At 45.2% G+C, this 15,407-nt stretch overlaps 1 protein-coding gene across 1 annotated transcript in view; it reads left to right on the top strand.

Moving 5' to 3' along the window:
• LOC136846452 (aminopeptidase O-like) overlaps positions 1 to 8,246 on the top strand; it is a 130,532-nt gene extending 122,286 nt beyond the window's left edge. Inside the window, exon 4 of the mRNA XM_067117227.1 lies at positions 4,367 to 8,246. Coding sequence (XP_066973328.1) covers positions 4,367 to 5,269 — 903 coding nt within the window. The 3' untranslated portion in view covers positions 5,270 to 8,246. The remainder of the gene's footprint in view (positions 1 to 4,366) is intronic.
• Positions 8,247 to 15,407: the final 7,161 nt, after the last annotated feature.

The following is a 15,407-nucleotide window of genomic DNA, read 5'->3' on the forward strand; positions in this document are numbered from 1 at the left end:
GGCAATTACTTACCTGGCCCATCAGACGGTGAAGCTGTGGGCAAAAATGGTATTGAAGAGAAGGGACACTGTCCTGACTCAGATATCCAAGTTCATGGGCCCTGAATTGGCATTGACCTTACAGAATGGACCACTGCTGGGATCTGCTGCTCTCTTTCCTAGAGAGCAGGTAGACGCTGGGGTGAGCAAGCACCTTGTCGAAGATAACAACCGACTTGTTCACCAGGCAGTGGCTAAGACCTCCGGGCCTTCTCGTGCCACTGTGGCCTGACCCTTGGTTCAGGCTAGCACTTCCTTGGCCCATAAGAAGTCCCAGCTTTGAAGGATCCTTGGGGAAACACCCAGCCTTCTTCTGCCCATGCCAAGAAGGGTGTGCAGCCATGCCCCTTTCAACCCTCCTTCCAGTTGGCGAAAGGGGCCAAGGGAAAGGAGAAGAGAGGAGGTAGCTGGGTCGACATTCCCCTCCACATGCTGCCGTTGGTTGGGGGGTGTCTGTCGAGCCAATGGGCAACATGGCAGCGATACGGAGGCAAGACCTAGGTAGTAGATGTCCTTCTGAAGGGCTGTCTATTCCCTTTCAAGTTTCATCCACCCCTCATCAACAATCCGGTCCAGTTCAGAACATATGTTCCTGGCTCATCGAAAGACCTCGCCCTTTGAGCAGAGGTAGAGGTGATGCTGAAGAAAGGCGCTGTGGAAGTCGTGCCAGATTGGTCCCCAGCCTTTTACAGCCGAGTTGTTCTCATAGATAAAGCAACGGGGCATTGGAGACCAGTCATAGATCTCTCTCCCTTGAACCAATTCATTCGCCAGACTCGGTTCACGATGGAAACGACAAGGTCAGTACTCACAGCCATCGGGTAACACGACTTCATGCTTACTGTGGACCTCCCGCAAGTATCTTCACTTTGTCCTCGGGGAGGTGGTACTCCAGTTCAGGGCACTCTGCTTTGGGCTCTCAGCCGCTCCCCAGGTGTTCACGTGAGTGTTCATCTTTGTTTCAGTTTGGACCCATTCGCATGAGATATGTATGTTGAGGTATCTTGACAATTGGCTAGTCCTGGTGAGCTCTTAATCGCAGTTGCTCCAGGACAGAGATCTCCTCCTCGAGTTTTGCCGCAACCTGGGGTTGTGGTAAATCTCAAGATCTCATTCCCAAGCAGGGGATAAAGCACCTGGGCATGCTAATAAGTACATGCAGCAGCAAGAGTCTTCCCCTCAGACTCACGTATTAGCAAGTTCAGGAAGACGGAGCAGTTGTTCCTGTCTCAGCAGGAGTAACCAACTCAGCAGTGGTAAGTCATTCTCAGTCACCTGTTGTCATTAGAGAAGTTGGTCTCTCACGGGCGGCTTCACCTTTATTCCCTTCAGTGGAGAATGAAGGAGTTCTGGTCTCCGGCATAGGACTCCAAATCCTTTCCCATTCCTCTCTTGGAGGAAGTGAGACAGGACTTAGCCTGCTGGCTAGATGACAGGAACCTTGTAATAGGAGTGCCTCTGCACCACTCACCCTCCTGAGATGCTTCTGTTCTCAGATGCTTCGACCGAGGGAGCGGGTGCACACCTGGAGGAGATGCTGGTTTCAGGTGTGTGGAACCAAAACAACAAGCACCTTCACATCAGTATCCTGGAACTCTAGGCAGCCTTCCTGGCTTTCCAAGAGTTTTGGGATTGAGTGATGGGACACTCTGTGATGTTGATGAGCGACAACACCACAGTATTGGCATATGTCAACAGCAAGGGTGCTTAGTGTCTCTTTCGCTACACCTGTTGACGATGCAGGTGTACGAGTGGGCAGTAGCACACTCGGTAGAGCTATCGGCCAGATACATGCCAGGCAAGAGGAATGTAGTGGCAGACAAGCTCAGTTGCCAGGGTTAAGTGATAGGGACAGAGTGGTCCCTTCACAACATCACAGAAAGGCTGTTCGACATTTGGATCTTGTGTCATCTACCTGTTTGCCACCCAGCACAACAGAAAGCTGCAAGTGTTCTGTTCCATAGTTCCAGACCCATGGGCTGCAGCAGAGGATGCCTTCCAACACCCAAGGGACAGTCTGGACACATGCGCCTTTCCTCCGTTATGTCTGACTCACAGGTTGATCAACAAGGCAATGATTGCCCCAAATCTCAGAATGACCCTGTTGGTTTCCAAATGGCCACATGCCGCATGGTATCCAGACCTGCTAGCTCTGCTGTCTGAGGCACAGAGAGAGATTCCTTCTTGGCACAAACTTCTGTGTCACCGCACATAGAATGGTACCACCTGTCTGTGGAGTTTCTTGCACTTCATGGCTGGAGACTATCCAGAATCTCTTGCGAGCGAGAGGTTTTTCTTGTCCCACAGCGACAGAGATGTCTGGGTACCTCTGTCAATCCTCTGTGGCTGTGTACCAGGGGAAATGGGCCATCTTCTGTGGTTGGTGTCATGGACAGGGTCTCTCTCTGGTCAGAGCCACTATTCAGCAGGTAGCAGACTTCTTAGTCTTTCTTTGCCAATAGAAGCTTCTCTGTCTCAGCTGTAAAAGGTTATAGGGTTGGCCTGGACATAGTCCTACGCCTGAAAGGTGTGGCTATCTCCTCCTCGCTGGAGATTTCCTTGCTGATGATAAGATTCAAAAGATCTTGCCATCCCAGGGAAACTCAGGTCCCTTGAGTGGGATGTGATTCTCGTTCTTAGGAGCCTAATTTGTGCGCCATACGATCCTTTTCGAGAGTTGTCAGACAGGGATCTGACCCTCAAGACCAATTTCTTGCTTGCCCTGGCATCAGCAAAGAGAGTAGGCAAACTTCATGGACTTTCCTTCGATGTTAAATACTTGAGGGGATGGGGATCATTTATGCTCGATTTCGTACTGGATTTTGTAGTGAAGACTCAGAATCTGTCATTCCCTGATGCCAGATTTGAGGACTTTGTTGCTAATGAGCCAGATGAGATGCTACGCCGTCCTGTTAAGAGTGCTGCGGTACTGCCTTAAGAGGACTCGACATCTTCGGCTTGAGTGTCGATGACTCTTTGTTAGTACTGGCTCGACCAAGAAAGAGGTGTCCAAGAAGGCTGTCTCCTTCTGGCTTCATGAGACAATCAAACGGCCATACTCTGTGACGTGAGAACACCATTGGTCCATTCCTCTCATTCAGGAAGAATCTGTCAGTTCCTCAGGTATTAAAGGTGGGGGTTTGGTTACACCAGACCACCTTCACATCCTTCTACCTTTGGGACATTGCCCACAAGTCCTTGGGTCCTGTGGTGGCTGCTCAACAAGTTGTGTAGCTTACCCGGCTCCTCTAAGAGGACAGGTGGCATCTCGCCTAAGGTGTTCGGTTGCGAAAGAGAGATTGTGTGAGTTTTACAATCAAGCATCCACTCTATTAATTATATAGTATAGATGTATAGGAGCAATTCCTGCCCTCTCTCTAGCAAGGGGAGAGAGGGCCTGGCAATGAAACAAACCCAATGCTTATACATTACTTTCACACTCATTCATTTGAATGAGTGTAAAAGCAGTTTCCATAGTTTCCATATTCTGATCAACGTGTCGGAGGCACGGCCCTCTTCCTTGATCTACTCAACCAGGAAGAAGACCCAAGTGTGGCGAACTACCAGTCAATTCAGAGACTTACTCAGATTCCTCCCTCCAAGGAAGTAAGTCTTCCTTATGTAAAGACCGACGGTTTGTGTTTTGTGTCGGAACAAATGACAGGTCTTCAAAGTAATTTGTATTTTTTCTAACCATACAAACCTGAGTTCTTTACAGTTAAATGTGCACCTCATGCCACCCCTCATTCTGATACCTGGGCCGAAAGGCAAAGTTGAATGCTTACCATCTTGGTAGGCGGGACTCCCACCAGTCAGACAGTAGTTAGCTACCTAACCACCATATTTAAAAGTTAAACTGCCATTTCCAGCACGTTGAAGCATATTCCTTATGTAAAGACCTCAGGTTTGTATAATTAGGAAAAGTATAGATTATTTTTAAAATTTGTTATTTTTCTGCAATTTTGGTTCATTAGCAAGGAATTCTTAATTTTAGCACGATTTGGAGCAACTGCCTTGTGTTCTTTTCCACCAGAAGGTGCAGTCCTATTATTAATCTTCAGGTCATAACTCTGCTATATGAGAGACACTTTTGTCATGTAGAATGCCACATAAACCGACCCATTGATTACTTTGATTGCAATTTAAAGAGATTCAGAGTTGTTGATCTAATCATGCTGTGTGTTGAAGCTTAAGTAAAATAAGAGGTTGCTTATTATTTGAGTACATACTGTTTGCAGAAGTAACATTGAAAAAAAGTGTTTTTGTTTGCTAGATGTATAGAACGTTTTTCTTTTTTATTTAGGAATTTGCATTTCTGATATTACAGATGGTGACCCATACTCAGCTAGCTGAACTAGCAGATCTGAGAGCACACTTAAGGTACCGAACCCTACGAAGTGAACTTGAAAATTCAAATGAAGATCTTCAGAGACTGCAACCAATGCAGGGAGAAAGTCTTGTTGAACAGGGCATCAGTTATGTGAAGGATGGACTGAATCCTGAGAAAACATTCTTGCAGATTCACTACCTTAAAGGTTATTTCCTACTCAAGTTTCTAACAAAAATTGTGGGAAAAGAAAAATTTAGCAATGCGATGAGAGCGTATGTAGTTCATTATCACGGACAACTGGTATTATCTGAGGAGATATTAAACTTTTTCATTGCAAAATGCCCCAAAATTTTGGAAGAAATATCTTTAGAATTTTTATTAAAAAACTGGCTTCACCAGCCTGGGTTAAACAAGGAAACAGTTGATATGTATGGAGTCATTTCTAATAGTCTTTCATTACAAGTACTGGAACATTTTCATTTCTGGGAGATGTTCAATAAACAGTTTTTGAAGGGTTCAGGTAAAAAGCTAAAGTGCGAGTTATATCAGTTAGTGTTTCCGGACCAAGTGGTGTTATTGTTTGAATATTTAATGGAGCTGCCAAAAATACACAGTAGAATTCTGAGTAATGTCTTTGTTTATTATAAAATTACAAAAATGAATGCTGATGTTCGACACAGATGGTGTGAACTTGTGATAAAACACAGCTTCCATGACTTATCCGAAGTTGAAAGATTTTTGCTTAACGACCAGTCGATGGGTGTTTACTTGTATGGTGAATTAATGATAACAAGGAGAGCAAACCATAGGAAATTAGCACAGAAAGTTTTTTCTAACTCAAAAGATCTTATGGACGAAAATACTCGTATAACTGTTCAAACAATGCTGTATGGCGAGTGAAATTTCTGTAGGTTTGAAGAGTATGCGTACAGGATACACGTTCTTATTTGCAGCTCTATTTTCTTGTTCTGTTTTATAAGGAATTACTCAGGCACACACAACCACATGCACTGTAATTAGTATCACTTAACTAAAATTGTAATTTTTTTAAAAAACAAAATTGATTTTTATTGTAAACCTAGTTGCTTCAGATATTTATGTCATGTTTAACAGACAAAGGAAAGAAGTGGTAGCCATGCATATAGATCCCTGGGTCTCTGGCAATAAACTATGTCATGTGCCATTTCTGCTAAAAAAGCCTTTACAGTCATATTTGGGTTTTCATCCAGTGCTCTTTGTAACTTTTCATGTTCATCTCGATAAAGCTGTAATTATGACAACAGGGAATGTATCTTTTAATGTGTGGCTTGTGAAAGTCATTATTACCATTGCTAGATGTAAGGAGTTGTACTTACTGTTGCCGGATCTATTGTCTCAGTTTTGCTAACTCAGCTGCCTGAGGATCTTTGTTAACAAAGGCTTGTTTTTAATCTTACGAGCACAATCTGCTTATCTTAGAGTGCTAAGAGTCTCTTCAAGGTTATGTTTCCATGACTGGAGATGAACCTCAAACTTGGTGATCTGGAACAAAGGAAGATGAGAAAACTGAAGCATCAAGTAAAAGTTAAGTCTCCCAGAGTTCAGTGAAATTAAACCCCTTAGTCAGTGAATTATATCCATGTGATGAAATGTCAACTATTGAATCTCAGGGCAGTTTGTGGAGCATTGCAGGAATGTGGTAAGCACCTGGTGCTGGCTTCTCAATGGTAATAGTCTTAAGTGTTGTATGGTGGCCTGAGAGTGTGAGGGAGGAGTCATTCGGGTAACTCCAGCCCCTCCGGGGCACACCCACCTGCTAACCATTAGCAGGATGATCAGCTTCCCTCCAAGGGGCAAGGCTCCATTTATGAAATCATATGTTCGTATCCCGGTAGGAACAAATACCAAATGACCATAGCTTTCATAAAGGGAGTAACCCTCCTCTGCCATCCTTCATAGTTCCAGTCTCTCCTTTCCTGTGAAAGGTGACAGTTGCAAGTCGGCTGGTACACAATAGACAAGGTAGGCCATCAAAGATCATGTGGTACATAGGCCGACTCAGTAGGATTTGTTCCTACTAGTTAATCTGTGACAGTCAAATTTCATTAATTGCAGTGTTATTTGTTATGCTTCAGGTTTATGGTTACCATGCAATTACTTTTACTTTCATGAATTATTTCCCAAGTTCTGCTGATAATTCATCATATAGTGGTTTCAGTGTTGTGATAAATAGTTAAATCTATATTTTTACGATTTTGTCATTTATTAGAGGGCAAGATTTTAAGATACTATCTGGAAACTTTGTCATTTATTAGAGGGCAAGATTTTAAGATACTATCTGGAAACTTTGTCATTTATTAGAGGGCAAGATTTTAAGAGATAGTATCTGGAAACAATACAATTGATGACAAATCAGGCTTTGTGTCCATGGTGTTGGTAAGTAAATTTTATATATTTAGTGATTTTAGCGCAGTCTCTCTAAAGATCACAAGGTGGAGTTTGTCTTGTGAAGAAAGTCTATTTTTCCATATCTATTTTTTTGGTATTTTAATATGGGATGGAAATATGTTACTGGGCTTCCAAGTAAGTTATGATTGGGTAATGATCACAAGATTATCAGTCTACCGTAGGGAGTTAGTGCTGTCAGTGTAGGCATAACTAAAGGGTGTTCACAGTGCACCTTTGGCCCCTAGCTATACCCACTTTGTTCTTACACAAATATAAACCCTTAGTTTTTACATAGGATTTAGCTTGTGAACGCGAGCTGGAACAGCCATTTAACTCTCATACAAGGATGTTAACTATCGCTAGATAGGGGGAAACCCCCCCCCTCACTTATTGGCAAGCACTCCACTAAACATATTTTTTAACCATTTGCTTTACTTCCATTTCTGCTTGCTTTCTTCAGTCTTGCTGTCTAAACTTGCTGACTAGTACTTCTTAATGAAACTGGAATTTTCTCCCAGTTTCACTTTTACATCCCTTGACTTTTTTGGAGCTCTTTGCTGTCCAACCACTTGAACTCCCTCTCTTCACTAGCTTTAGTGCTGAATTGCTGAAAGTGTCCCACTGGTTGGCTTTACAGCCTAAATTCCAGAAATCAGTCATTGATTATAGGTTGTCATTAACTTTTACGATTGAGGATAGAGATGTCAGCTGATGACGTAGTACCTTGGGTGTTAGGAAAATAAGTGTATATTTACTATATTTTTTACTAAACACAAGTTGTTATTATCAATTAATTTTTTTTATTTCTGTGCCAAATATGTCAATGGTTTACTTATTTGAATCCTACAAGGGGTTGTGTGCACTGAAGTACCAACTTATACAGTATGTAGTAATGACTGTGGTAATGAGCATATTGTATTTTGTAAATCTAATATTTAGTTGGTTATGTATGTTAATTACAAATGGTTAGTTGATTATTACCGAACACATACTGTTATGGCAGATTATTGAAATGAGGGATTCTGAATAACTATTTTGTCATATTTTTTGTTACGAGCATAAGTTGCATTCCCAAAGTAATTTCTGGATCGGGGTCCCGTGTCACCCGGTGAAATAATCCATTCAGCACTTATTTCTAGGTAATTCCGTTGCTAGATACCAGAGAAAAGCTAAATGTAAAGCTGGGGTTACTACCCCCAGAGCGAGCTCCAAGAAATGGAGTCGTATATGGTAAAGGGTGAGATTGTCACAATCACGGGACCCTGCCCTATAAAGATTCCCAATGTCAAAAGTCCCAACGAGAGAGGTGCCGATACAAGCCCATGCACTACTCGCGGACTGTACACAAGGCAACACTAGCCGCATTCCATTTTAGCACGCGATTTCGTTCACACGTAATTTCGTTGTGATCCTTATTTTGTGCTCTATTTTGGCATTTTTATGGCATCCTCGCAAGGTTCTTCTTCAACAACTTGAGTACCAGTGTTTTATTGTTTTTTAGGCGATTGAGGCTCCTTATTTTCCGTTAGTTTAATAATTAAAGGGATTTATAACGCCCGTCTCGATCTCCTCTCACGGCGTCTCTTGACCTCTCTTGGTCTTGGGTCGGCATGTTTGTTTTGTGTTATTTATTAGTATCCCTTTTTATTTGGGATATTTTACCAATTAATGATTCCAAACTTTAGTGGGTTTGATTAATTTTATGTTTGTTCTGTACCCCTTTACTACGAGAAGTGCTGTTGAGCGTTTAGGCTACGAGCTACCCCTCGGGCCCATTCGCTTTTTATCATGGCTTCATTACGAGAGTGATGTTTAACGTTTAGGCTACGAGCTACCCCCTCGGGCCCATTCGCTTTTATCATGGCTTCATTACGAGTGTGATGTTTAGCGTTTAGGCTACGAGCTACCCCCTCGGGCCCATTCGCTTTTTATCGTGGCTTCATTACGAGAAGTGCTGTTGAGCGTTTAGGCTACGAGCTACCCCCTCGAGCCCATTCGCTTATTATCATGGCCTCATTATGCCTTAATTTTGTCCCTCACTTCTCTTAGCCTTTGGGGATCTTATTTTCATTGGTACTGTTACGGTTTTTACTTTGTTTTTATTTTGTTTTTATAATTTTGTTTATTTTGTGAATTTTGTGTTCCCTTCCTGGTCAAGTGCTGTCTTGCTGTTTAGGCTACGTGGTTCCCCCTCGGGCCTATTCGCTTCGTATTTTGGCTTTATTTTGCCTCGTTTTAGACTCACTTCTCTAAGCTTAAGGGAACATGATTTTCATTGGTACATTTAAGTTTTGACCTTGTGCTCGGATGCTTTTGAATTTTGTTAATTTTGGGGTACTTTCATTTAACTGGAGGTCGGCCATTTCCCTTCACGTTCATGTAGTGTTGGGCCTGCCTATCCTCCTACATGTACCTTATAGAAAATTTTTGTTTTATTATGCATTATTTGAGTTATTGGTTAGCCTTTACCCCTCTCCTAGGCTTCCTTCCTTTGCATCGCCTCAGTTAGGTTAGCCTAGGGGTTGGCTATAACACTTTTTCCCTTCGGGGAAAAATCTTTAAGAGGGGGACGATCCCGATCTGTACGTATGAGTTTCATGTCTGTGATCTCGTTCTGTACATATGTGTTTTATGTCTGGTGCTTCCCTTTGTTTGGTTTTGGCTTGGATATATTGCCTACATCCACCCTCTCCCTGTTTCGGCTTTTCACTTAGGCTAATGTTCCTAATAAGTTAAGCTGGAATAGCGAGGGTTTACCTGCGTAGCCTATCCTAGTTCAATTCTTCTTTGGGTTGCTTACCAATGGTGACCGGGAGTGCTCTCCCCACTCCTGTTCACACTTCTTTTACCGACTATATATATATTATTTTGTGGTATCGAGAATCCCCTTCTCTCCCTTTTATCCTTTGCTCTCTCTCTCCCCTTGGTTTGTTTTCAAGGTTTGTTAACTTTCCAAGGCTTGAGAGCAATTTATCCTTATTTTATGCTGTAGCCTACATCCCCTCCCTCTGCATTGATTGGTTGTCCCTCGGTGTGTCTGACCTCATCGGTTGGCACTCCACCTGGACCTGGAGGTGACCGGGAGTGCTCTCCCCACTCCTGTTCACACTCCTTTTACCTTTCTTTGCTCTCCTGGCCGTAGAGGTTTTTGCCCTTCCTCTCCCTTTTCTCTCGCTCTTGTCGTGCAACACAGCTCACATAGCGAGGGGATCTATGAGAATCTCTGGGCGCCCGGGGAGTGCTGTCCCACCCCTGGTCGCTACTTTGGGTTACCAACCTCCTGGCCTATCCTTCCCCCTTCCTTTTACGTCGATTGTTTCCCTTCGTGGTGCTTCCTACATGTTCGCACCTCACTGTTGGGATCTCATACGAGGCCAGTTAGCGTTTTCCACCTAACTGTCTTCTGTTTTATTTATTTTCGGCGTTCCCCCTCCATTTTGCTACTACCTGTTCGGTGTTTCGTTATCTTGTTGGGCGCTCTCCTTGCTGACTGCTCTGGCGATTTTAGTGTTTAGCCGTCGGCGTTTATTCCCCCCACCGCTATCACTTCGTTCAGGATATCCTCCTCCGGGGGTTTTCCTCTCTTGGCTCTGAGTGCGCCCACTTCCGAACAGTTCATAACCTTCCCACTTTGTTTGTTTCCGTCACATATTGTTCAAACATGATCGCTTCGGAATGTTCCGTTGACTCTGTTTTTATGTCTATGAGTTTTGTCCTGTTAGCCCGGTTTTCTCTCCGGTTTTCTCCGGGGGTTTTCCTGGTCTGACTAGGCTAAGTCGCTGCTACGGTACTCTGCTCCGGCATCCGTTCCACCATGCCCATTCTCATACGTTTTCAGCTTGTTTTGTCGAGTGCAGGAATGCTCCGCTATCCTGCAACAAGCCAGCGATCACGGAGTCTATAGTTCCCATTCCGGTGCGCAGTCTGTTTTGGAGAATTTATAGTTTGGCACGGAAGGTTATGAAGTATGCTATGCTCTCCCCGAGCAGACTTCTTGATGAACCCGTAGGTTTTATATATACCTGTCGGTTTCGTCTCTGCCAAACTCCGCCTCATGTGACTTATTCTTGGCTCGGAAGGTTGTTAGTACGCGCTATGCTCTCTCCGAGCAGGCTACTTGATGAATCCATAGGTTTTATTTACACCAGTCGGTTTATCTCCGCCAAACGCCGCCTCATTTGGCTTATTATTAGTCGTTTGGCACCCGGCAGATTGCGTTGTACGCTATGCTCTCCCGAGCAGGCTACCTGATGAATCCGTAGGTTTCATATACACCTGTCGGTTTTACCTCCGTCAAGCTCCGCCTCATGTGGCTTATTAATAGTCGCTCTTTCGGCGATAAATCGGTAGGTTTCACATATACGCCTATCGATTTCCCTCCGCCAAACTCCATCTTCGGGCGAGATTCTCGATAAATCGGTAGGTTTCATATAAACCTATCGGTTCTCCGCCTCATGTGGCTTATTAATAGTCGCTCTTTCGGTGTTTGGGCTCTCTCTGGGCGAGATTCTCGGTGGATCGGTAGGTTTCATATACGCCTATCGATTTCCTCCGCCAAACTCTGTCTCCGGGCAAGATTCTCGATAAATCGGTAGGTTTTATATACACCTATCGGTTTTTCCTTCGCCAAACTCCGTCTCATATGACTTATTAATGGTTGCTCCTCCGGTGTTTGGGGTCCTAATTTTTCCCCCTCCTGGAGGCCGGCCGCAAGTCTCGTAACTCTTCGCTTCAAGTTAACTGTTTACGGAGAGTTTTCTGAAGACGTTGCGGCCTTCTGTCTCGTTCTCGAACCTGTGAACATCGTCCCGGAGCGATAAGTAGGTGCGAGAATAATTGAGGCAAACCTTTTCCACTTAGCTCGGAATTAGGTGAGGCAAACTTTTCCTTTAGGGGATTCGTTAGCTTCTCATCCCTTTTCGACGGTTCCTGGTCTACCGTCCCTAAGGTGAAATCAGTTAAAAAAGAACCTTTTTTAAACCAAGAAGACCCGCTCCGGGGCCCCCTCGAGGACGTCTCGGATCTCTAATCCGGTGCCGTCTACGAGTTTGGCCTCATCTTCTGGAAAGGGACACGGCCCAAGCAAAGCAAGGCGGTTACCCCCTCCTTCCTTTGTTGAAGACTCTTTTACGGGTCTCCTTATAAGGAGTTCGATTTGAGGGTCATTGTCAACCTATCAAACTATCTATCTACCTTATGGTCCGTGCCTTCCCTTTCCCAGGAGCTTAAATCCCAAGAGATTAATCTCAAGACTCATTGTCAATGGATCACCTGTTAATTCCTGCTCCGTTCCGGAATTCTATGGTTCCGGACACCTCCACCTCTTTTCCCCTCCAGTCTGGGGAACCTTGGCGCCTAACCCTTTATGCTTTCCAGCATGAGGGCACCCTCCTATCGGGGGTGTGGGCACACGGAGGTTGGTGGAAAGGCATTTCTTCCCTTCCGGCCTGGTATCCCCTTATCCGGGTTTTGCCAGACTGTCAGAAGGAGCATGGCATCTGTCTGGCAGGATCCCTAAGTGAGCCCTCATCTTCGCTAGGGGCTGGGCACATCGTCTCCGTTGAGAACTCTAACGGAGTGGCAGGCGGAGAATTCCAAGTTCACGCCAGCTGTGGGTCTTACCGTGCTCTCTTTGAGAGCCCTGCTTCCTACCCCTTGTGCTCCGAATGTAGCCCTCTCATCAACAGGCTTGTTTTGAAAATAAACCGCTGAGGCATTTCCGGGAGACAGATATCACAGATACGTTCACAATGAATCTTCTAACCCCGGACTACGCTTCTAATTTATTCAGCGTACAGCTCCCTAAGCTTCGGAGTCAATTCGGAAGCTGAAACAGGGTAAGTCAGGCTTGCCCGTTCCGCCTTGAGCTGAAAAATCTTATGAACAGTTTCACCTGGAGAATTAATCTTTTCCCCAGGTGGGCGTTGTTACGGTCCATCCAGGGCTACTAATGTTACTCAGAGCCTCCGTTCTCGTGGGTGTCTACCTTACGAGCGGAAACGATCTGATCTTGCCGGGCCCTATCCCAAGTCCGGCAAGAAGTTCATGTAGTTCAAGAGCCCCCCTGCTCAGGCGGTGGTGCAGGCTCTTCAGGTTTCTGCCCCTGGACAGCCGTCAGCCTCTCACTCCCAGCCTCCACCTCGATGTGTGCGGGTTCAGCCAACACATCAGCCCCTTGTACACACCCCGTGTGTCTCTGCCTCCCCATGTGCCTCCCCGGAGTTTTCTTTGCTTCATACGAAAACCCAAGGAAAGAATTTTCACTAGACATTTGGCCAGAGGCTCTGACCCTCAGGGTTATCATAGGAGCAGGGAAGCATCCTACTCCTCTCCGAGAAATTGGGAAAGCATACGCTTCAGGGAGACAATCAAGCCTCCTCCCCTGTAGTATTTCTCATATGGGTGGGAGGCTGTACCATTTTAGGGCCACTGGAACTTCAGTCCCTGGGCCCAGAGTATAGTTATCAAGGCCTGGGGTGGAGCTGGACTGTTGTCCCCCTCCCCAATCAGGTTCAATCAGCCTCCGGCCAGAGTTCTGGGGTCTTTGTGAATGGCCTGTCAGGCTTTTTCAGTCTGCCAAGGAAGTTCCCTTCCACTGGAAAACTTTTCCGGGCGTGTCCCGTTTATTTTCCTCATTCAATGCGGCAAGTCTCGGTTGCTTACAGTCTTGTGGGTTCGGATCCTACTGCTCCGTGGAGCCGTAACCACCTCTATAGACCTTTCCGACGCTTCCTTTCACATCTTGGTTGCAGAAAGGTCCTATCCTTCTTGGGATTCAGACTCGGGAGCAGGCGTACCCCTTCAGGTTCATGCCCTCCTCAATGCAGCTCCAGAGTCTTTGCCAGTTTGAACAATACCGTAGTTCAACAGCTCCGGTATTAGAAGGCTATGCTAGCTGCATATCTAGTTGCCTGGCTCATTTAGGCACCCAGCGTCGGGAATTGCCTGAGGGTGCTGGTCATTATAATCGGTTTTCTAGAGTCTCTGGGCTTCTAAGTAAACAGGAAGGAATCCCACCTGATTCCGGAGGGTAGCCTTCAGTAGTTGTGAATCCAGTGGAAGCAGAAAGAGATAGCAAGGGCGACCTATCATTTCATCAACTCAAACATACCTCTCGCCGTGCCCAAGAAAGGGTCTTGGGTTCTCTCCAGTTTGCTTCAGTGACGGTTCTCCTTCTGAAGTCAAAGCTGGAGTTTATAACCGGGGTATGGCGGAGTCAGGGACGTGTCTCCCTGATTCCTCCTGTTTGAATAGTGGCCTCCGGCCTTGCACAACTATCAAGTGCTTACCGAAGTCAGTTCCTCTCCAGCTTTCCCCTCCGGCCTCAGTATTCCACACCGTCACCTCTCTGGGCGGGTGGGGTGGATATTTTTTGGCCCAGTGAAATACATGGAACTTAGTCGGTCACGTTCCGGCAGTTCCATATCAACGCTTTGGAGGGCTGTGGCAGTCTTCCTGTCCTTGGAAAACTTCTTCCCCCCAGGAGGTTTCATTTTAGGCTGGTTCTGAACAAAACAGCAATAGTGCGCTGCGGAAACAAGTGGTTTTGGACTCGAGTTGCTTCATTCAGGTTATGGTTCATTCTTCTCCATAACCAACAGACACAAGTGCCTCTGTCTACCACCCTTCTCGTAGGGGTCGAAAAGGTCACTACTTTTTCCCTATCCAGGGCCTCCCTGGTGTCGGAATAGTCCTTAGACGGAGCGTCATTCAGGTAGTCTTGTGACCTTTTCCTGGACCTGGAAGTAGGTCTGTTTGCAACCCAATTCAGCCACAAACTATCAAGCTGTCACGTCTGGTATAAACTCAGCCTGCGTCAGCCCCCTCAAGCTCTGATGCCCTGGCTTTGTGGTCTTTGTGAATCTTACAGTTTAGGAGGAAACCGATTTTGGTCCTGTTATTACTGTTTTCCTAAAATCAGTTAAGGGATCCTACTCTACTGCAGTATGGTTCTGCAGTTAAGTAGCTAGCACTCTTCACATAATTTTCGAAACTACAGTAATGATGCGGCCGCATTGGCCTCGAGGAAAGTGTTTTGTTGGAACCAGACTCACAGGCTCTTAACTTTCATCCCTAAGGTCTGTGTTCGTCTAAGACCAGTACTCCGTCCACATTCGGTTTCCTGGTCTTTGAGTAATGTATCGGAGTTAGCTTCGGTAACCAACAATCATCTTGTTCTTACCTTTCCTTGTTGGGGAAGACCCAAAATTTTTAATCAGCTTAGCTTCTAGTGTTAGTTTTCCTGTACTGTCTGCCCTGTCTAGCGGAACCAATCATTTTGGTTTCCCCTCATCAGGGGTAGTGTTGCGAATTCCTCACCCTAACTTTCTATCTACAGTTGAAGGTCCTCATTTTCGGTGGTCACCTTGGAAAGTACAGGCGGTCCCTTTTACAAGGTCTGTTTCTGTGCCCAGTTTTCTCCTTACAGGCTTTTTAGACAGGACCTCGTCAATTTTGTCAGATCCTCTCCTTTAAAAAAAGGGGGTACTGTTGTCATTGGGTCTGCTATTAGGCAGAAAGTATTTTCTTAATACAAGCCTATTCAGGTTCAATCCTAAGCTCATGATCTTAGACGGTGACCACTTACATTATTTTCATTACATGAATTTAG

This window comes from Macrobrachium rosenbergii, chromosome 15, assembly GCF_040412425.1.
Source record: "Macrobrachium rosenbergii isolate ZJJX-2024 chromosome 15, ASM4041242v1, whole genome shotgun sequence".
Classification (NCBI taxonomy): domain Eukaryota; kingdom Metazoa; phylum Arthropoda; class Malacostraca; order Decapoda; family Palaemonidae; genus Macrobrachium; species Macrobrachium rosenbergii.